Source organism: Thalassophryne amazonica, chromosome 11, assembly GCF_902500255.1.
Source record: "Thalassophryne amazonica chromosome 11, fThaAma1.1, whole genome shotgun sequence".
Lineage (NCBI taxonomy): Eukaryota > Metazoa > Chordata > Actinopteri > Batrachoidiformes > Batrachoididae > Thalassophryne > Thalassophryne amazonica.
Window position 1 is genome coordinate 106,430,382 of NC_047113.1, and position 23,816 is coordinate 106,454,197.

Consider the following 23,816-nt stretch of genomic DNA (forward strand, 5'->3'; position numbering starts at 1 on the left):
TAATTTCTCTGATACTTACTGGACTGGTAAGCATTGAAAGCCGAGATAGGCATGTCCCAACTTGTCCCATGACACGCCGAAACGGAGGTGTTCTTTGTCTCGCTCAAACTCTGTCGTTACTCAAAATCGGTCGTTACGCACGAAGCCTCCACGCGGCTTTCCATGACAAAATCTCTTGTTAAAAGTGAAATCTGCCGGAAAATGGCTGATGTCCAGCTCTTGTGATAACCAGAGAAAGTGCACACGACGGTCTCGTAACCACAGAGCCATCAGCTTAGAAATGATCTGGCGTTTTCTGCCTCGTTGTCGCAGCTCGGAGCGCGGCGCGCCGAGCGTCTTTAAAGCTGTAGTAACAGTCTTTATTCTCTGCGAAGCCCGTAAAATTTTCACCGAAAGCCAGATAAATTTTTCAAATGGTTTCCAAGTGCCAGTCTCTAACAGCTTCTGAAAAGTTCTGATGGAGAGAAAGTCCAAATCATTCCGCCATTTCCAGACAGTGAAAATCCGACGAAGGGGCGGGACCACTCCTTCCACAAGGTGTGCTCACAGGCGAATGACGTCACCGACAGGCATGGAAAAACTCACGCATGCGCACGAGGGTCCAAGCTTGTCTGACGTAAAAACATATGAATCAGATCCATAGGGGGTCATTTTGACCGTTGGTGTTTTTCTGTAATTATTGTATGGCTTTTGCCTTACAATATAGAGCGCCTTGGGGCAACTGTTGTTGTGATTTGGCACTATATAAATAAAATTGATTTGATATAGTTGAAAAAAAATAAAAAGGACCGTTACTGTATTGACAGACCTCATATTTTTTTTTTTCTCACCTAAATGGATGCTGCACTCACTCCAGTTTATCGTCTGGAATAGTCCCAGATTGCATTTCAGAGAATTGAAACATTTTCCTGCAGGTGGTGTTGGGGGGTAATTTTGGGTTTCAGCTTTTTTTGTTTTTCACCACTTTCATCCCTGAATATGAGTTGTGATTCACTTTTGTGTGGATTAAAGTTATTAACTGGGACTCCTGTCTCGTTGCGAGAAAGAAACGAGAATCGTCCTCCGTTCTGTACACACAGCTCCAAACGTTGTGCGGCTCTCTGACAAGTCAAGATAGAACGATAGAATCCAGTCTAAATAGCTAATAGCTTCAAAGCGAAACAACTTTTTGTTTATTTTTATTTATGTCCAGAGATCAAGGATACAGTGACTGATTTCATATTTATTTACTTTAAGACTCAAGGAAATACATAGAAAACCTGTAAAGCTACTTTTAGTACAAAATTCACGAGGTATCGATAAGAGAATCGATAAGGAATCGGATTGATAAGCAGAATCGATAATGGCATCGATATCGATAAAATCTTTTCAATACCCATCCCTAGAGAAGAGTTCTACATTGATGGTATGCGCTTTAATCACAGAAAAGTAAAAACAGCAAAATCACTTTTCAGGCTCACATCTTGAATACTGTTCGCCCAGCTTGACTCTGCATGGGGGTGTAACTGTGGTGGACAAAAGATCAGGATCGAACACACATTCCTCTGCAGTCGACCATTTTTGTGCCAAGCCACAGAACCATGTGACTTTGAGCATTGAGGTGTGGATAAGTTTCATCAATCAGCAGCAGGGAATATTCACATGCGAACTGGTTTAATCATTCTGCAGCAGTGGACATTAACATGTGAACAGGTTTAATCAACAGAGGTGTGACACATGTTGCTCTGTAAGACAGGAAACCCAATGTTGTAAGTGGCTGCATTTCTTTCTGAACATTTGACTTGGTGACTTATGTCCTTAAGAGTCCTTGTGTGTACATGTTACACTATAGTGATATTAGTGGTCTGAGTGCTGGTTGTGAAATCTGACAATTTGTTGAAAAAAGGTGGGCTCTATATATAATCCTATGAATTATCTATCTGTTGCCACATGTACAGAAAGGCTGGGTTGTCATTCCTACACTCATATCGTTATATTTAATTTAAAAAAAATTAGCGCATGCAGCAGCTGCCGCCGCCGCTGTGTTCAAATGCTGTCGGAAATTGTACAACGTTTTTGTTTCAAATTCAGCAGTTGCTTGTGACAAAATAATTACCGTATTTTCCGGACTATAAGTCGCACCGGAGTATAAGTCGCACCAGCCACTTTATCCATTATAAAGAAAAATAAACCATAAATAAGGTCCACTGGACTAGAAGTCCCATGGACATACAGGTATGTTAACATGAAAAGTTCAGATAATATTGTGACGGCTACCGTTTTCGGATGCATATTTCACCAGTCGCAACTTGTAATCTGCAGAGTATGATTTTCTTTTTGGTGGCATTTTTTTCGGGCCTTCTCCGTTGTCTTATGTTATCAATAACGTTAAAATTTTTTATTTTTCTATGGTAGTCAGAAGTCGCAGGAACAGTCACACAAGCCTCGAGTGCCCTCTCGTGAGCTGCATTTTACCTACGGATATGTTTGTATTTTGCGGACCACATTGCGAGCCGAACCATGCAGCGCCTACCTGCGCAGCTCATGACCTCCCAGCGGTGTCGATCCAGCTCCTTCCAAGTGGAGCCGCTAATCCTCCGCCGTCGCTCAGTGCTCCCATGCAGCTCTCAGCGTCAACTCTGCTCACACTGATATCCAAGGGTTGAAGCTGTCTTGTTAGCCGTCCCGGAATAAACACCATGTTCGTCTGCTTCAAACGCTTTTCACAATCATCGACGCCAGCTCCTTCCAAGTGCACACGCTAATCCTCCGCCGTCGCTCACCCAATGCTCCCACGCAGCTCTCAGCGTCAACTTAAACACTCTGCTCACATTGATATCCAAGGGTTGAAGCTGTTCTGTTCGCCAAGCCGGAATAACAGCAAGCACCGAGTTCGTCAGCTTCACACGCTGTGGGTGAGGTGAGGAATACGCATCCAAAGTTCTGTTCTCTGATTGGTTATCGCGACCAGCGTGAACTATAGGGTGGCCGTCATACTACAGTGCCCATGATGCATTGCATTTCCTTTTCCGGTGGCCATTTTAAAACATAGATCGACTCTGTCACGTAAAATGGTTTTGTTACAGTAAATTAATTGAGATCCTACCGGTATATTTTTCATTTATAAGTCGCACCAGAGTATAGGTCGCACCCCCGGCCCAAAACATGTAAAAAAGTGCGACTTATAGTCCGGAAAATACGGTAATTGTATCCACACGAGTTTGACCTGTACATTAACGCAGTAGCCTCAGCGCTCACAAACCGGCTTCTGCACTGTGTGAAAACATTCAGCTGGTCAAACGAAGTCATAATAACACTACAAAAACTAAACAAGTGATTAAAAAAGGTCAAGAACGACAGCAAAACAAACACAAATGAATTTAGGTTTTGTTGCCCTTGTTCAAAATTTTTCAACAGTTTAAAAATACCGACAAAGTGCCACTTGTAGGAACGAAGATGCGTGAAGGTTAAACGATGCCAACGAAAGTTAGGGCTTCGTTGCCCTTTAAGTGCCATGTGACTGGGCCATAAAGAAGCTTTTCAGTGCAGTCAGGGTGTCGCTCATGGGGTGGGAGGCTTCGCTGTCATCCTCCTTTCTCCCACCTCCTGCGCTGAGTCCAGGTGACTTCTGAGTTTCTGTATGTCACTCAGGGATGAAAAATCTCCACTTCATGGCAGATTTCTGGTTTTTGCCAGTTGCCTGGGTCATTTGTGAGATCACTGTTCATTAGGAAGCGCTCAAGTGCTGAATTGAGTGTTTTTTACATCAGGCACCTTGTGGGGCAGCTGTGGGGTTTTTCGAGCTGTTATTTGGGAACTGCAGAAGAATGAGCAACTGCAAATACAGATTGTTTTGTTTAAATTTAATGATAATTTGTTTCATTCAAAACATATTTTCAGTTTGTTCATCTCTTCAGTGATTTCCTCCTAGTGGTGCAGCTTAGCTAAAATGTCCATTAAAAATTGTTCATTTTGTGACAAAAGCATGGAATTTGGCACATATATTCTAAATTAATTGTATATTTTCAGGTATGGAGCCATCCTGGAGCTGACTTCTGAGCGACAGGGGTCAATAAAGAATTACACAGGTGTCAAAATTTAAAAATGCTCCAGTCATTTTAAAACTATACCACATTATTTGTTTGATCATAACTATTCCAAAAAGGTATACTACCCCTGGCAATAATTATGGAATCACCGGCCTCGGAGGATGTTCATTCAGTTGTTTAATTTTGTAGAAAAAAGCAGATCACAGACATGACACAAAACTAAAGTCATTTCAAATGGCAACTTTCTGGCTTTAAGAAACACTATAAGAAATTAGGAAAAAAAAATTGTGGCTGTCAGTAACGGTTACTTTTTTAGACCAAGCACAGGGTAAAAAATATGGACTCACTCAATTCTGAGGAATAAATTATGGAATCACCCTGTAAATTTTCATCCCCAAAACTAACACCTGCATCAGATCAGATCTGCTCGTTAGTCTGCATCTAAAAAGGAGTGATCACACCTTGGAGAGCTGTTGCACCAAGTGGACTGACATGAATCATGGCTCCAACACGAGAGATGTCAATTGAAACAAAGGAGAGGATTATCAAACTCTTAAAAGAGGGTAAATCATCACGCAATGTTGCAAAAGATGTTGGTTGTTCAGTCAGCTGTGTCTAAACTCTGGACCAAATACAAACAACATGGGAAGGTTGTTAAAGGGAAACATACTGGTAGACCATGGAAGACATCAAAGCGTCAAGACAGAAAACTTAAAGCAATATGTCTCAAAAATTGAAAATGCACAACAAAACAAATGAGGAATGAATGGGAGGAAACTGGAGTCAACGTCTGTGACCGAACTGTAAGAAACCGCCTAAAGGAAACAGGATTTACATACAGAAAAGCTAAACGAAAGCCATAATTAACACCTAAACAGAAAAAAACAAGGTTACAATGGGCTAAGGAAAAGCAATCATGGACTGTGGATGACTGGATGGAAGTCATATTCAGTGATGAATCTTGAATCTGCATTGGGCAAGGTGATGATGCTGGAACTTTTGTTTGGTGCCGTTCCAATGAGATTTGTAAAGATGACTGCCTGAAGAGAACATGTAAATTTCCACAGTCATTGATGATATGGGCTGCATGTCAGGTAAGGCACTTGATGGCTGTCATTACATCATCAATAAATGCATTTTATGTTGATATTTTGGACACTTTTCTTACCCCATCAATTGAAAGGATGTTTGGGGATGATATCATTTTTCAAGATAATGCATCTTGCCATAGAGCAAAAACTGTGAAAACATTCCTTGCAAAAAGACACATAGGGTCAATGTCATGGCCTGCAAATAGTCCGGATCTTAATCCAATTGAAAATCTTTGGAAGTTGAAGAAAATAGTCCATGACAAGGCTCCAACCTGCAAAGCTGATCTGGCAACAGCAATCAGATAAAGTTGGAGCCAGATTGATGAAGAGTACTGTTTGTCACTCATTAAGTCCATGCCTCAGAGACTGCAAGCTGTTATAAAAGCCAGAGGTGGTGCAACAAAATACTAGTGATGTGTTGGAGCGTTCTTTTGTTTTTCATGATTCCATAATTTTTTCCTCAGAATTGAGTGATTCCATATTTTTTTTTCCCTCTGCTTGGTCTAAAAAAGTAACCGTTACTGACTGCCACAATTTTTTTTTTTTTTTTTCTGATTTCTTATAGTGTTTCTTAAAGCCAGAAAGTTGCCATTTGAAATGACTTTAGTTTTGTGCCATGTCTGTGATCTGCTTTTTTTCTACAAAATTAAACAACTGAATGAACATCCTCTGAGGCCGGTGATTCCATAATTTTTGCCAGGGGTTGTAGTTTGGATTATTTGTCACTGAATTCCATGGAGTTATGGGGTAAAAACAGCAAAAATGGTGAGTTTCAGTTTGTACAGGGGTCAAAAGTTAAAGATGCTCCAGTTTTGGAAAAAAATGATGCAAATTATTTAAAAGGAACAGTTTGCATCATCTGTCATGCTTAATTATCATGTTACGAGAATCCAATGGATGTCGACCTTGTTTGACCTTCTACTTTGGAGACCAAACATTCAACACAGTCAATACTATCCCACTTATTAATCCTTTTATTTCAACCAATAATTTGCATCACTATTAAAATATGATGGCAGAAAAGTGTCAAATCACAGCCTTTTGCTGTGTCTGATTCAGCAGGTGCACGTCAGGCTGCGGTTCTGAGTTTGAGCATGGTGTGGAAAAAACAGTCTGACTTTTAATCACAGAAGTGACTCCGGTCCCACATGCGAGGGGTTTAATGGAAATGCATTGCGATCGGACGAGACATTTTATCCGATGTGAGCGAAAAATCTGTTGTGTTGGAAAACAATAGAAAAACTTTTTTTTTTTTTTTTGTCTTGTCTGGTGACTGCGAATATCTGGTTTATACAATGACAGTTTAGGTGAGTTTTACTGTACATGGGACCAAACATAAATTTACCTGTCAAAACTTTGACGATGGTGTCGGCTTCCATCTCACACGGCTGACTTTATTTTCCCAAATTTTTCTTCTGTTCGGATGTGAAGGAAATCTGTACATCTTGAAACTTTTGTTGTCTATTTGTGCATCCAAATGTCATTTTTGGCAAATAAATAAAATATCTGGATTTCCATGCAGACAGATTAACTGTGTGTATATATATATATATATATATATATAGATATATATATATAGATATAGATATATATATAGATATAGATATAGATATATATATACTCAACAAAAATATAAACGCAACACTTTTGGTTTTGCTCCCATTTTGTATGAGATGAACTCAAAGATCTAAAACTTTTTCCACATACACAATATCACCATTTCCCTCAAATATTGTTCACAAACCAGTCTAAATCTGTGATAGTGAGCACTTCTCCATTGCTGAGATAATCCATCCCACCTCACAGGTGTGCCATATCAGGATGCTGATTAGACACCATGATTAGTGCACAGGTGTGCCTTAGACTGCCCACAATAAAAGGCCACTCTGAAAGGTGCAGTTTTATTTTATTGGGGGGGGGGGGGATACCACTCAGTATCTGGTGTGAGCACCATTTGCCTCATGCAGTGCAACACATCTCCTTCGCATCATCCGTGAAGAGAACACCTCTCCAACGTGCCAAACGCCAGCGAATGTGAGCATTTGCCCACTCAAGTCGGTTACGACGACGAACTGGAGTCAGGTCGAGACCCCGATGAGGACGACGAGCATGCAGATGAGCTTCCCTGAAACGGTTTCTGACACTTTGTGCAAAAATTCTTTGGTTATGCAAACCGATTGTTTCAGCAGCTGTCTGAGTGGCTGGTCTCAGACGATCTTGGAGGTGAACATGCTGGATGTGGAGGTCCTGGGCTGGTGTGGCTACACGTGGTCTGCGGTTGTGAGGCTGGTTGGATGTACTGCCAAATTCTCTGAAACGCCTTTGGAGACGGCTTATGGTAGAGACATGAGCAACAGCTCTGGTTGACATTCCTGCTGTCAGCATGCCAACTGCACGCTCACTCAAATCTTGCGACATCTGTGGCATTGTGCTGTGATAAAACTGCACCTTTCAGAGTGGCCTTTTATTGTGGGCAGTCTAAGGCACACCTGTGCACTAATCAGCATCTTGGTTTGGCACACCTGTGAGGTGGGATGGATTATCTCAGCAAAGGAGAAGTGCTCACTATCACAGATTTAGACTGGTTTGTGAACAGTATTTGAGAGAAATGGTGATATTGTGTATGTGGAAAAAGTTTTAGATCTTTGAGTTCATCTCATACAAAATGGGAGCAAAACCAAAAGTGTTGCGTTTATATTTTTGTTGAGTGTGTGTGTGTGTGTGTGTGTGTGTGTGCGCGCATGTGTATGTGTATAATATATATATATATATATGTATATATATGTATGTATATGTATATGTGTGTATACACACACACACACGGGCATCCCAGTTATGATAAAAGTAGTCTTTAATGCCCCCCCCCACCCCCTTTTTGATGTGTCACCACAAATTCTGTTCCAACAAAAGTGAATGTGAGCTATGTATATTGTTTAATTTCCACAGTAATGTTCCTCTACTTGCACCCATCTTGTGTGTTTTTTAAGAGCTGACGTAACGTGAATTTCTCCTCTGAGATCAATAAAGTTTATCTTATCTAAATCAAATCAATTTTATTTATATAGCGCCAAATCACAACTAACAGTTGCCCCAAGGCGCTTTATATTGTAAGTCAAAGCCATACAATAATTACGGAAAAACCCCAACGGTCAAAACGACCCCCTGTGAGCAAGCACTTGGCGACAGTGGGAAGGAAAAACTCCCTTTTAACAGGAAGAAACCTCCAGCAGAACCAGGCTCAGGGAGGGGCAGTCTTCTGCTGGGACTGGTTGGGGCTGATGGGAGAGAACCAGGAAAAAGACATGCTGTGGAAGAGAGCAGAGATCAGTCACTAATGATTAAATGCAGAGTGGTGCATACAGAGCAAAAAGAGAAAGAAACACTCAGTGCATCATGGGAACCCCCCAGCAGCCTAAGTCTATAGCAGGATAACTAAGGGATGGTTCAGGGTCACCTGATCCAGCCCTAACTATAAGCTTTAGCAAATAGGAAAGTTTTAACCCTAATCTTAAAAGTAGAGAGGGTGTCTGTCTCCCTGATCCGAATTGGGAGCTGGTTCCAGAGGAAAGGAGCCGGAAATCTGAAGGCTCTGCCTCCCATTCTACTCTTAGAAACCCTAGGAACTACAAGTAAGCCTGCAGTCTGAGAGCGAAGCACTCTATTGGGGTGATATGGTACTATGAGGTCCCTAAGATAAGATGGGACCTGATTATTCAAAACCTTATAAGTAAGAAGAAGAATTTTAAATACTATTCTAGAATTAACAGGAAGCCAATGAAGAGAGGCCAATATGGGTGAGATATGCTCTCCTAGTCCCTCTCAGTACTCTAGCTGCAGAATTTTGAATTAACTGAAGGCTTTTCAGGGAACTTTTAGGACAACCTGATAATAATGAATTACAATAGTCCAGCCTAGAGGAAATAAATGCATGAGTTAGTTTTTCAGCATCACTCTGAGACAAGACCTTTCTAATTTTAGAGATATTGCGCAAATGCAAAAAAAGCAGTCCTACATATTTGTTTAATATGCACATTGAATGACATATCCTGATCAAAAATGACTCCAAGATTTCTCACATTATTACTAGAGGTCAGGGTAATGCCATCCAGAGTAAGGATCTGGTAGACACCATGTTTCTAAGATTTGTGGGGCCAAGTACAATAACTTCAGTTTTATGAGTTTAAAAGCAGGAAATTAGAGGTCATCCATGTCTTTATGTCTGTAAGACAATCCTGCAGTTTAGCTAATTGATGTGTGTCCTCTGGCTTCATGGATAGATTAAGCTGGGTATCATCTGCGTAACAATGAAAATTTAAGCAATGCTGTCTAATAATACTGCCTAAGGGAAGCATGTATAAAGTGAATAAAATTGGTCCTAGCACAGAACCTTGTGGAACTCCATAATTAACCTTAGTCTGTGAAGAAGATTCCCCATTTACATGAACAAATTGTAATCTATTAGATAAATATGATTCAAACCACCGCAGTGTCTTTAATACCTATGGCATGCTCTAATCTCTGTAATAAAATGTTATGGTCAACAGTATCAAAAGCATCACTGAGGTCTAACAGAACAAGCAGAGAGATGAGTCCACTGTCTGAGGCCATATTAAGATCATTTGTAACCTTCACTAATGCTGTTTCTGTACTATGATGAATTCTAAACCCTGACTGAAACTCTTCAAATAGACCATTCCTCTGCAGATGATCAGTTAGCTGTTTTACAACTACCCTTTCAAGAATTTTTGAGAGAAAAGGAAGGTTGGAGATTGGCCTATAATTAGCTAAGATAGCTGGGTCAAGTGATGGCTTTTTAAGTAATGGTTTAATTACTGCCACCTTAAAAGCCTGTGGTACATAGCCAACTAATAAAGATAGATTGATCATATTTAAGATCGAAGCATTAATTAATGGTAGGGCTTCCTTGAGCAGCCTGGTAGGAATGGGGTCTAATAGACATGTTGATGGTTTGGAGGAAGTAACTAATGAAAATAACTCAGAACAATCGGAGAGAAACAGTCTAACCAAATACCGGCATCACTGAAAGCAGCCAAAGAGAACGATATGTCTTTGGGATGGTTATGAGTAATTTTTTCTCTAATAGTTAAAATTTTATTAGCAAAGAAAGTCATGAAGTCATGAAAGTCATAATCTAATTTATAATTATATCTAATAATAATGTTCTTTGTAAGTGTACTGGCCAGTAAAATACCACACAAACACAGTTGCAAATGATCATGCAATATTAAAATGATTGAAAACACAATTACTCATTCTTTGTCATATTTTTCTAAAAATAGTTTTTGAGGTCCTGTGAGTTATACTTTGGTAAGATTTAGATACTGAAAAATAACATACAACTGTTTTCATATCAATTATCGTTCAATTTGAAATTTGTCATGCATTTCCTTTATTTGGATGGTTCTTTAACTATGGGCACTATTGGCCTTGTAAATCTAATTTCCACCACACCATTGCCTTACAATATAAAGCACCTTGGGGCAACTGTTTGTGATTTGCCGCTATATACATGTGCTCTGATGTCACTGTTTATCTCCATAGAAACTACCCAAACAATCTTTCATACAAAGTGTTTAAAGGGACATTACAGTGTTGTGGTGGAAATTACGGCAATAGTGTGGGACAACTACATTTTGTTTAAAGAAAATCACAACAGTTGTATGACATTGAATACCCCAATTATGTTTTGATTATTTTATTCAGAGATATTTTATTCAGAGATATTTTAAAACATTAGAAAAAAGTTTCTTTACCATTCATTTTTATCATTGAAGATCAAAAGTCTGGGTGTGGGACAAGCACAAAATGGCAATATTTGCATATAATGATGCTGAAAAAAGGTGAAAAAGTCATCATAGACTACTAGAACAAATTTCTTAACACACTTTCATTGTAAAGATAACTATAAAAGTGTGAAGTTTCCCCTTTTTTTCTCTTTTTCATACAATATGATCAAAGGACATAAGTGCCCGTAGTCTAAGCCTCACCCATTTATGAATATTTTTCAGGTTTTCAGAATTTTTAATGCTTTTATGATGCATTACGTGTGCATGTGTGCACATATTGGAGAGAGAGGGGGAGAGAGGGAGGGAGGGAGAGAGGGGGAGAGAGAATAAATAAGCCTTTCAACAGAGAGAGAGAGAGAATAAATAAGCCTTTCAACAGTTCTGCTACTAACACTGTTGTTGTCGTCTCACCAGGTGGTATGGCCAGGAGAAGGACTATAACGTCCTAGTTATGGACCTGCTGGGACCCAGCCTGGAGGACCTCTTTAATTTCTGTTCTCGTCGCTTCACCATGAAGACTGTCCTTATGTTAGCTGACCAGGTAGCTACCACCTGACATTCTTTTATCTTCTGAACAGGGAGAAGCATTTGGGGTTTAGGCTTGGCATGAAAAAGTGGACCTTCTCTGTTTAGGCAGGATTATTGTTATTGTTGTGTGTTTTTTTTATTTTTTTTTATATTTTTTTTTTTTTTATGGGGAGGTGCTGTGAAGTAATGATCAGGGGATCAGGGTTCTCTCCAATGCAGTTGTGCATAGGGATCCCTTATGCTGGTATTTGGGCCCCTATGGGAGGATTTGACCAGCATAGGGGGCTTTTCTGTTTTTTCTCCTTTTTTTTGTCCTTTTTCTAAAGGACATGTCGCACGTTATTTAACGTCCCGCTTAGCAACACAAAGTGGCCCTCAGAATGCAGGAAATAGTGTTTCAAAGAGTTAAAAAATTCTGGGGTGATGCCCCTGGACTAGTGCTGGGTTGAAGAGATTGATTTGCCGATTTTTTTTTTTTTTTTTTTTTTTTTATCGATTCTCATTTTAATTCTCACAGATAGTCATACATCCAATGCTCGAGATATATATATTATACACACACTTCTTGCCAGCGTTGGAGCAGCATCCCTGAAAAAAATGACACTGTAGGTGGGCCGTTCCGTTGTTTCTGAGGGTGTGAAAATGATCATTTCTCTACATTGATTGTGGACCTGCTGTTTCTGTTTATTCATCAACCTCTGTCAAAACTTTTTAAAGATGTCAATCATGATGACCGGAGCTCTAGTCTGTTGTAGGCAAGATAAAAGAGTCATCCGCTGTTTAATTCACAGTTTTTTTTTTCGTTCCTCGTAACGTGTCTTTTCTGTGGGACAACACACAAAGGTTCTCTGGTGTGGACTGACTTTTCAAACAGTCTTTTCCACCAGCACTTACTGCGTGGCTGTGGGAAAAGTTCTCCTGCAACGTGCCGCACATCCAGCGCTGTAGGGGAGACTGGGACCGTTTGCCCCCAGAAAATGTTTACATTTATAATTCTCTGGAGACCAGGACCGTTTGTCCCTAGAAAATTTTTTAATTTATAATTCTCTGGAGACCCGGGACTGTTTGTCCCAGGAAAATTTGAAAATTTATAACTCTCTGAAACACTGTTGCCTGCATTTTGAGGGCCAAATTTTGTGAAGTAAAGCCATAATTTTTTTTTTTTATTATTATTTTTTTTTATCTTGGTTACAGCCTTACTTTAAAGCCAAAAGAAACAAGGCATCAGACCAAAACATGTAAACCTGTAGAAATGTACCTGTGTCTGGGCCAATGAACCAGGTACCTTTGGTGCTCTCTTGGCTGCCCTTCAGTATGTTTGTAAAATAAAAATACTACTCTATCATTCTGGGAGGGGGATTGGTCCAAGCCATCATTATAAACTACCAATACATTATTAATTTGCTGTCAAGTGTCGTTATGACGACGCCACGTGGAAGCAACTCAACAGCGTGAGGGGCGCAAACAAAAATTAAACATGTTTAATTTTTTTGCGTCCTCTCCTCGACGCAGAATTAAGTGGTTTCAGCGCAAGTCAGAGCAACAGGACGGTAATCAGCATGACTGGAAGCCACACCCTCACAAGATGACATTACCCGACGCCAATTTATGATTTCTGCTGTGATCCATTGTTCCTGAAGTATAAATTACGCAGGATTGTTTTTATACCGTGTACACAATGCAGTAAAAACTACACGCTAAAAAAAAAACCCCACAGGAAAACAAAATGCTGATTGCAGTTGCTGCTCCTCTCTGTGTGGAGCTGTCTGGTGAAGAGAGGCACTGTGAAGCAGCTTCTTCTCTCACAAATGTGTCACAGACTGATTGCCAGAGACAGGACATGTCAACATCAAGTAGAACTCCAGACATCTCCGCATTTGCTCACAGATGGTTCATTCGCTCGCGCTTGCGCGCATCTTGCGATCAAAAGAGGAAAGATAAACTATAACAGAACTCGGAGCGCTTACCTGCAGCTCAGTACAAGAACACATATAAAGTAGAAGAGAAGTCAGAGTGCACAGTTTGGCTGCAGACACTGTGCACTCTGACGTCTCTGTGCAGAGAACCTGCAGGCTGCGTTCTCACCTCCTCTCTGCCCCCTGCTGCGCGCACCTGACGCAGAAATTCCTGCGTCGTCATGACGCAACTGGGAGCAGCCCCTGTGTAAAAGGAGCTTTAGAGAAAAACATCTCAATGCGCACTTGAATGCTGTTAATGTTAAAAACAAACCACAGATTAATTACAAAGTTTACATAAGTGTGATATTGTGTTATGATGACACTTTTTTTTAAACTGTTAATTTTGATGCAGTCACAGATAAAAGAGCACCAGATTTCCACTGTGCAAAAAGTGCGGTGCGTGCTGTTCCGTTACAGAACAGTCTCACGTCAAGACAGTAAAATAAAGATGAACCCTATTAGCTCCACTGAGAAGAAGGGAAAAAAAACCCGAACAGTCATCCACTTGTGACTTCCAAAGTCCGTTCCACATGGCGTCATGGAGAAATTCCGCGTGCACGCTCATGACAGGGCTAAAATGGCGTCTAGTGACACAAACAGTAGCATCACCACATGTTGGAATCCAAAATCCATCAGTCTGACAAAATTAAGAGTTTTGGGGTGAAGTGTGTCACCTCCTGTCTCTCTGTACAGCCTCTGCAAAGCCGAAACTTCACTTTGGAATGAAAACTCACAAGCTTCGTTATCATGCGAAGCAGTGTTCGTTTCACTGTTGTCAGCCATTGGGATGTTTCTGCTTTTCCTAAAATGTACATCACACGCTGAGAAATGCCAGCAAATGCAGAGTAATAAGATGTTTTCCAGAAATGCACCTGTTGACTCACGGAGGAAAGCTAGACCTTTTTGTTTTCTATTTTTAGACAATATAGAGGGGTGTCAAAATCTGAATTACAAGGACCAGGTGAGATTTTCACAGTGAATGTCCCCAGCCTGGTGATATTGTGATTTTTCAAATTGAAAATTATGCAGTGGAAATAAGTTTAAAAAATAATAATAATAAAAAAGTCCCACATTTTAAATTGTTTTTTGGTACATTCTTTTTTTCTTTCAAATAAGTTTATTGCACATTCGTAACAAAGTATGTCAATGAAACACACACATTTTAGATTAATTTAACTAATCAACAATTCGGCACAGAATCAGACCAGAAACAGCATTAAAAGTTTTTCATTTTATTTTTGGGCTTCAGGACACAAGGTCGGATAGGACCCCAAGTGGAAGCGTTGCGCGCGGTGATAGTTCCCAACAGTACCGCTATACTAAAAATTTCAGGGGAGAACCCTGCCATCTTAAATACTTAAAAAAAAAAAAAAAAAAAAAAAAAAAAAAAGTTCTCACCTGCCTAATGTGAGAACCTGCGCATTGAGATTCTTCTCCCTTCAGCCCCTCACACTCTCCCTGCCTGTGTGAGCACCAGCAGTCTGAGCAGCTATACACACACACACACACACACACACACACACACACACACACACACACACACACACACACACACACACACACACACACACACACACACACAGACAGCTCATTTGAAAAACTCCGCATTTTAGACGGCTTTCAGCAAACTGTACACATCTTTTTCTAAAATTGGCCATCCAAATGAAGGCTGGATGGCTTGCTATCTAAAAGTCTGTTGTAATCTGAGTGGCTCAGTTATTTAAGGCACAATTTTGGGGAAAAAAAAATGTCGATTTCGTGGAACAGTTTTAATCACAAGATTTTTAACTAGACATCTATCTAGCAGGGAAATATCGACTAGACACAGGTTGAAAATGACTGGTCAGTGACCTCGCACCAGTGGATTTCTCTACCCCTGTTATTTGGTAATCCTGTTTTATGGAACGGACTCCTGTGGTGTCAAATGAATAAATGTAATAAAGTCTGTCACCTCAGTCTTGATTATTCAAGAACACATTTTCCGCATTGGAACTAAGATTTTGTATTCCTGTGAAATTAAACGTTAAACAAGAGGAAAATTAGTTTTAAGTCTGTAAAGAAACAGAACCGAGGCAGTGAAGTGAATTTGTGGGATGGCTCATCAGTTCTGTGCTTGTTTGTCTTTAGATGATCAGCAGAATCGAGTATGTACACACAAAGAACTTCATCCACAGAGATATCAAACCAGATAACTTCCTCATGGGCATTGGGCGTCACTGTAACAAGGTAAGAGTCACGTCTTCACTGTCCACAGCAAAACAACGGGACACATGAAACTCGCTCTCCTCTTTGTCTGTGCCCACATGCTGTGTGAGCCGCTGTGGTTTTCAGCTTGTCGCTGGCATCAGTACTGCAGTCTGAAAGTGCAGATGTAGGAAATCGGTATGTGAAGCAGCGCCCCCTCACCTCAGGTGAAGCAGTGCTAATACACTGCTTCACGAAGATTGATTATTGTCCTGTTTAGATCCGTGTAATAGTATCTGGTCTTTGGGCAGACTGTCCTCACTGCAGTTAAACAGTCGTATACAAGCTGTGCTTCACCATTTAAAAACAACAAAAAAGGATGTTCTAGACATGAACATGACTGGCACAAAACTGATGACTCATGGGACAGCCCCACCCCATGATTGGTGTAGTCAGTAGTCACATGCATTTGGTGAAAGTGTTAACTGTCCAGCACAAGTCAGTGAGGACAAAATATGGATGTGGTGCCTGGAAAGATGATGTGAAACCTTGTTTTGTTTTTGACCCACAGATGTTTGCACAAAAACATGCATGTGGTCTTTCACGCGTGTATCTGTGCTCACAGGGGTGCAAGAGCTCAGTGACCAGATGGATTTCCCTTGAAAGAACCATTTGTAGTGTCATTGTCCTTTTTGTTTTTCGCATATAAACTTTACTCTTTCAACATATTTGATATCTCTTTGTCTGAGGGAACGACCGCAGTCACGATTGATTAATTCAGGGACAAGGACACGTGACGAGCCCTCCAACTCACGTGCATGTGAGTTATTCAAACACATTAAACTAGCAGCTGCATGGAGAAAAGAGTAGAAAAGTAAAACTCGACTTACTGAATGGATGCGGTGTGCAGCTACAGGCGTTAGGTTTTAATGTTGGCATCAACAATTTAGGGAAGAAAAGCACTACATGGGGCGGCACATTGACTTAGTGGTTAGCACTGTTGCCTCACAGCAAGAAAGTCATTCAATTCTATTTTTCATTTATATAGCACCAAATCACAACAAAGTTCCCTCAAGGTGCTTCACACAAGTAAGGTTGAACCTTACCAACCCTGAGAGCAAGCACACAGATGACAGTGGTAAGGATAAACTCCCTCTGATGATTTGAGGATGAAACCTCAAACAGACCAGACTCAAAGGGGTGACCCTCTGCTTGGGCCATGCTACTGACAATTGACAAAACGAATATACAGGAAATTTTGGGCGTCCATGCCGGTGCACAGGACAGGAGGCTTGCAAAAGAAGACTCCACCCCCATCTCTGGATGGAGCTGCACCTCAAACAGAGAGAAAAAATAGAATCAGGCATGAGAAAGACAACAAATACAGTATAATTTGTCAGCATTAAACAACAAGAAAAAAACAGAAGAAATACTAAGGTGATCACCGGCCACTAGCCCAGACTTTAAATGGTTGAGGCCACGGCCTTCTCGGTTTACTAATGAAATGAATTTAAAAGGATAAAAAGCATAGTAACATACTATGCCAGTATGCTAGCCATACAAAATGGGAAATAAGCGCGTCTTAAGTCTGGACTTGAAACTCTTCACAGAATCTGGTGGTTTTATTGATGCGGGGAGATCATTCCACAGAGAAAGCTCTGTGATCTGCAGACTTTTGACTCACTCTAGGGACACCAAGTGGTGCTGTACCCTGAGAACACAGAGCCCAGGCCGGTACATAGGGTTTAAGTAGGTTAGCTAAATAGGGACGTGCTAGTCCATGAATAATTTTACAGGTTAGTAACAGAGCCTTAAAATCTGATCTCACTGGGACAGGAAGCCAGTGAAGAGATGCCAAAATGGGTTTAATTTGCGCGAATGATTTGGATCTGCTTTTGATGACTGAGACGTGGCTGAAACAAGGTGATAACGGCGCTTTTACGGAGATCCTTCCCTCCGGATACTCCTTTTTTAGCGCCCCTCGAGCTTTAGGCCGTGGTGGTGGATTGGCCACAGTTTACAAACAGGACTGGAAATGCCATCTTATCCAAGCTAGTGACTTTCCCACGTTTGAAGCACAACTGTTTGTAATAAGTTTCACATCCCCCCTACTGTGTGCTGCCATCTATCACCCCCCGAAGTACAATAAGGATTTTATTTCTGAGTTCTCTGACTTTTTATCAGACATTCTGCCTAAATATGACAACATACTGATCTGTGGGGCCTTCAACATTCATGTTTGCTGCCCTCATAACCAATTGGCCAAGGAATTTAAATGTCTAATTGACTCTTTTAATCTGACCCAGCATGTTGACTGCCCCACACATGAGCTTGGACATACGCTAGATTTGGTCATTTCACATGGACTGTCATTGACTTGTAAAGGGACAGCAGCCACCCATATTTCAGACCATATACCTGTGCTGTTTGATTTTGTTGCTCCAAGTCCAATAACCTAGTCCTCAATTTCTGCGTGTGTTCACCGGACCATCACCTCCTCCACAGCTGCAGAGTTTGCATCTGCCTTCATGGATACTCATTTGCATTCTGTGGATAGCATCTCACTGCCTCCAGATGACTTCATCTCCTTCACGTCCACCTGCTCCAGGATATTGGACACCATAGCACCGTTAAGATGCAAATCCACAAAGCCCAAACTGGACCCCTGGCTAAATGATATCATGAGAGCCCTGCGCAGGAGCTGCAGACAGGCTGAACGCAGATGGAAAAGGGATCATCTCCAGGTCTCTTTAGAAATTCTGCGTGTCAGGCTGGTGGAGTATCAACGAGCAGTCACTTTGGCTAAATCTCAGTATCTTTCCCGGGTCATTACTAACAGTTCTAGTAATCCTAGAGTGTTATTTAACACCATCAACTCAGTCGTAAATCCACCGACAGTGTTGGCAGATGTCTCCGTCTCGACCTGTGAAAAATTTCTCGAATTTTTCACTGATAAGGTAGCAGTAAGAGACAACATTGTTAATAACTCTTGTGTCTGTGTAGAAGTGGTCTCTCCCACAATCCCAGCAGCGACTCTGGATCACTTTGAGCAGGTGTCTCTCTCGCTCCTCTCTGAGGTGGTGCAGCGCATTTCACCTGGTTATTGTCCATTGGACATAATTCCCGCTAAGTTATTAAAAGAGGTCTTTACTTCTGTTGGGCCATGCCTCATCTCATTTATTAACAGTTGTCTTAGCTCTGGAACAGTTCCACAAGTGTTTAAACATGCTGTTGCCAGACCACTACTTAAGAAACCCAATCTGGATCCCTCTGTCCTGGCAAATTTTAGGCCGGTCTCAAATTTATCTTTTTTTGTCCATGGTTTTGAAAAAGTTGTTTTTATACAGTTGCAAGAGTTTTTAGAAAAAAATCAGATTCTTTAAAAATTTCAGTCTGGTTTCAGTTCTCGTCACAGCACTGAGTCTGCTCTGTTGAAGGTGTAGAATGACATCCTCGTGTGTCTGGACTCGAAAAGACCCATGCTGCTGGTCATGTTGGATCTAACTGCAGCATTTGACACTGTGGACCACTCTCTCTCCTCTGCAGACATTTGCGAGAACAGGTTGGATTCCGGGGCACTGTGTTAAAATGGTGTCAGTCTTATCTGACTGATAGGAGCATTAGGGTCATGATCAGTGATCTCTCCTCCTCTACTGTTCCCCTAACTACAGGCGTGCCCCAAGGTTCCATTCTTGGTCCTTTGCTGTTCTCCCTATACATGTTGCCACTGAGTTCTGTCTTATCCAAACACAATATGTCTTTTCATTTCTATGCCGATGATTTACAAATGTATCTGCCAGTCACACACAACAGGTCCTGTGCACTGCTGTCCATGCAAAATGCATTGTCAGACATTAAACACTGGCTTTCGCAGAACTTTTTGCACCTCAATGAGAGCAAAACTGAGTGCATTTTGTTTGGCTTGAAACCTGGTGGTGCTTTACCTAACTTAAATGATCTTGCTCCTTACCCGTCAGTTAGTTGTAAGAAATCTGGGGTCAAATTTGATGAATATTTAAAATTTGACAAACAAATTGACAGTGTGGTGAAAGCCAGCTTTTTTTCAGCTTCATCTTCTGACCAAAGTCAAACCTTTCCTTTCATGGACGGACCTAGAAAAGGCTATGCATGCATTCATCAGCTCCAGGATAGATTATTGTAATGCACTGTATGTGGGTGTCAACCAGAGCTGTCTCCAACGTCTGTAGATGGTTCAAAATGCTGCAGCCCGCCTTCAGACAAACACTCGCAAACACAGTCACATTACTCCTGTGCTGTTTAGTCTTCACTGGCTCCCAGTCCGCTTCAGAATTGATTTTAAACTTTTAATGTTTGTTTTTAAAGCTATACACGGACTTGCACCTTCTTACCTGTCTGAGCTGTTAGCTGCGCACACACCAACAAGAACTTTGCGGTCCTCCAGTCAAGACCAGCTGGAGGTCCCCAGGACCAAGAGCAAACATAGTGGAGACTGATCATTTGCGGTGGCTGGGCCTAGACTTTGGAACTCATTGCCCATTGAGTTGCGCTCGATAAGTACTCTATCTCTATTCAAAGCTAAACTAAAAACCTATTTGTTCAGAGTTGCTTTTAGTACATAGTTTTATTGTGGTTGTTCATTATTTGTTGATTTATGCATTGATGTAAAGGGCTATACAAATAAACTTTGATTAATGTGGTGAAACTTTCTGCTTCCTGTCAAAAGTCTGGCAGCAGCATTTTGAACCAATTGGAGACCCCTAATACTGGACTGCGGTAAACCAGATAATAGAACATTTCAGTAGTCCAATCTAGAAGAGACAAACGCATGAATCAGGGTCTCAGCATCAGCCATAGATGGGATGGGATGAATCTTTGCTATATTTCGCAGGTGGACGAAAGCAGTCCTCGTAATATCTCTAATGTGGAGGTCAAATGACCGTTTACGATCAAAAATTACCTCAAGGTTCCTCACTTTGTCATTGTGATGTATGACACTCGAGCCGAGGCTAAGCGTTAGCTTGTCAAATTGATGCCGATGTCTCACTGGACCAAGAACCATCATTTCAGTCTTATCAGAGTTTAAAAGTAAGAAATTGCTAAACATGCAGCTATTTACTGATGCAAGGCAATTTTGTAAGGCTTTTATGTGGATGAGATTACCAGCAGTTATCGGCATGTATAACTGAGTATCATCAGCATAGCAATGAAAGGTAAGCAGGGGGCCTAAAATGGAACCCCTAATTTCATGTCACTAAGGTTAGATGTAGTGTTATTGTACAAAACACAGTGAGAACAACTGGTCAGGTATGATGTCAACCATACAAGGGCACTCCCAGTAATCACAAAATGATTCTGCACCCTATTGAGTAGAATATGATGATCCATGGTGTCAAATGCAGCACTGAGATCTAACAGCACCAGAACTGTAGTAGTTTCAGAATCCATTGAAAACAGAAGATCATTCACTCCTTTAGTGAGAGCTGTCTCTGTGGAATGATGCTTTTTAAAAGCAGACTGCAGTGGCTCAAAGATATTATTCTCAGTAAGATAGTCCACGAACTGCTGTGACACCACTTTTTCCAGAATTTTAGAGCAAAATGATAGATTTGATATCAGCCTGTAGTTTTTCAATACACTAGTGTCAAGATGAGATTTCTTAAGTAATGGCTTAATCACTGCAGACGTGAAACATTTAAGAACAGATCCAGAAGTTAAAGAAAGATGAATAATTTCCAACACAGTCGGCTCAAGAGTGGGCCACAGGTCCTTAAACAGTTTTGTTGGTATAGGATCAAATAAACAGGTTGTGCTTTTTGTAGACGTTACGAGTTTCATCAGCATGGCTAGTGAGATACTAACAAATTCTGTAAATCGAGGTAATACCTCAGTCATGGCACCCACCTCAATAGCAGGGTGTAGTGGCTGGGTTAAGGCATGCTGGGATATCCATCCATTTTCTTCCGCTGTATCCGGAGTCGGGTCGCGGGGGCAGCAGCTCAAGCAAAGCCGCCCAGACCTCCTGATCCACACACACCTCCCCCAGCTCCTCTGGGGGAACTCAAGGCGTTCCTAAGCCAGTCGAGAGATGTGGTCCCTCCAGCATGTCCTGGGTCTTCCCCGGGGCCTCCTCCCAATGGGACGTGCCCGGAACACCTCTCCAGCGAGGCGTCCAGGGGCATCCGGAAAAGATGCCCGAGCCACCTCAACTGACTCCTTTCAACGTGGAGGAGCAGCGGCTCGACTCCGAGCTCCTCCTGAGTCACCGAGCTCGTCACCGAGCTCCTCACCCTATCTCTAAGGGAGTGCCCAGCCACCCTGCGGAGGAAACTCATCTCGGCCACTTGTACTCGCGTTCTCGTTCTTTCGGTCATGAGCCAAATCTCATGACCATAGGTGAGGTTCGGAACGTAGATTGATCGGTAAATCGAGAGCTTTGCCGTGTGTTCCAACTATAGGGGGATCACACTCCTCAGCCTCCCTGGTAAGGTCTATTCCAGAGTACTGGAGAGGAGAATTCGACCGATGGTCGAACCTCGGATTCAGGAGGAGCAGTGTGGTTTTCATCCTGGTCGTGGCACACTGGACCAGCTCGACACGCTCCATCGGGTGCTTGAGGGTTCATGGGAGTTCGCCCAACCAGTCCATATGTGTTTTGTGGATTTGGAGAAGGCGTTGGACCGTGTCCCTTGGGGCACCCTGTGGGGGGTGCTCCAGGAGTACGGGCTCCGGGGTCCTTTGCTAAGGGCTGTCCGGTCCTTGTACGACTGCAGCAGGAGCTTGGTTTACATTGCCGGTAGTAAGTCAGACCTGTTTCCAGTGCACGTTGGCCTCCGCCAGGGCTGCCCTTTGTCACCGGTTCTGTTCATTATTTTTATGGACAGAATTTCTAGGCGCAGCCAGGGTGTAGAGGGGGTCTGGTTTGGGAACCACAGAATCTCGTGTCTGCTGTTTGCGGACGATGTGGTTCTGTTGGCTTCGTAAAATCAGGACCTTCAGCATGCACTGGGGCGGTTTGCAGCCGAGTGTGAAGCGTCCGGGATGAAAATCAGCACCTCCAAATCCGAGGCCATGGTTCTCGACCAGTAAAAGGTGCTTTGCCCTCTTCAGGTCGGTGGAGTGTCCTTGCCTCAAGTGAAGGAGTTTAAGTATCTCGGGGTCTTGTTCACGAGTGAGGGACGGATGAAGTGTGAGATCGATAGACGGATCGGTGCAGCATCTGCAGTGATGCGGTCGCTGTATCGGACCGTCATGGTGAAGAGAGGATATGTTTAATCCAATGTCGTCTATTTTTTTCTCAAAATAATCCAAGAAATCTTGTGCTGTAAAAGGAGAGCGACTTACAGGCGGTTGTCTATGAATACGCGTTGCCACCGTGTCGAAAAAGAGCTTTCAGTTATGCTTGTTTTTGTTGATCAAATTAGAGTAATAGGTCGGCTTTTAGCCAATAATGCATGCTTATAGTCTAAGATAGCATCACGCCACATGAGGTGGAATACTTCTTATTTTGAACTACACCATTTCCATTCTAGACCTCTTTTGCTGGAGGTCACGCAAGTAATCACTGAACCAAGGTAACCGTGTTTTGGAGGGGTGTGTTTTTTTAATATAGGTGGCGCAATCATGTCTAGTGTAGGTTGAGCGCTGAGTTTAAACTATCCACAAGACTATCTACTAATTTTTCCAAACATGAAACTATCAGGCAGTCGAGCTTTGAGTTCAGTCGCAGTTGAGAGGTTGATGTGTCGCTGCAATGATAAATAAGGTTGTTGTTCCACTGAACATGGCACTGAAACTGTAAACCTACAACCCCAATTTCAATGAAGTTAAGACATTGTGTGAATGTAAATAAAAACAGAATACAATGATTTGCAAATCCTCTTCAACCTATATTCAATTGAATACACCACAAACACAAGATATTTAATGTTCAAACTGATAAACTTTATTGTTTTTGTGCAAATATTTACCACTGTGTTGCATCACTTTTCCTTCTAACACTCAATAAGCATTTGGGAACTGAGGACACTAATTGTGAGTGTCATGATTGGTTATAAAAGGAGCATCCCCAAAAGGCTCAGCTGTTCAAAAGCAAAGATGGGGCAAGGATCATCACTTTGTGAACAACTGAGTGAAAAAAATAGTCCAACAGTTTAAGAACAATGTTTCTCAACATTCAATTGCAAGGAATTTAGGCATTCCATAGACAGTCCATAATATAATCAGAAGATTCAGAGAATC

The 23,816-nt window shown here is 41.7% G+C and overlaps 1 protein-coding gene across 6 annotated transcripts in view; it reads left to right on the forward strand.

The window, feature by feature from the left end:
* csnk1a1 (casein kinase 1, alpha 1) overlaps positions 1-23,816 on the forward strand; it is a 99,689-nt gene that overhangs the window by 13,548 nt on the left and 62,325 nt on the right. For all 6 annotated transcript variants that reach the window (XM_034180988.1, XM_034180989.1, XM_034180990.1 and 3 more), the window contains exons 3-4: positions 11,341-11,467; positions 15,540-15,638. In XM_034180988.1, coding sequence (XP_034036879.1) covers positions 11,341-11,467; positions 15,540-15,638 — 226 coding nt within the window. The remainder of the gene's footprint in view (positions 1-11,340; positions 11,468-15,539; positions 15,639-23,816) is intronic.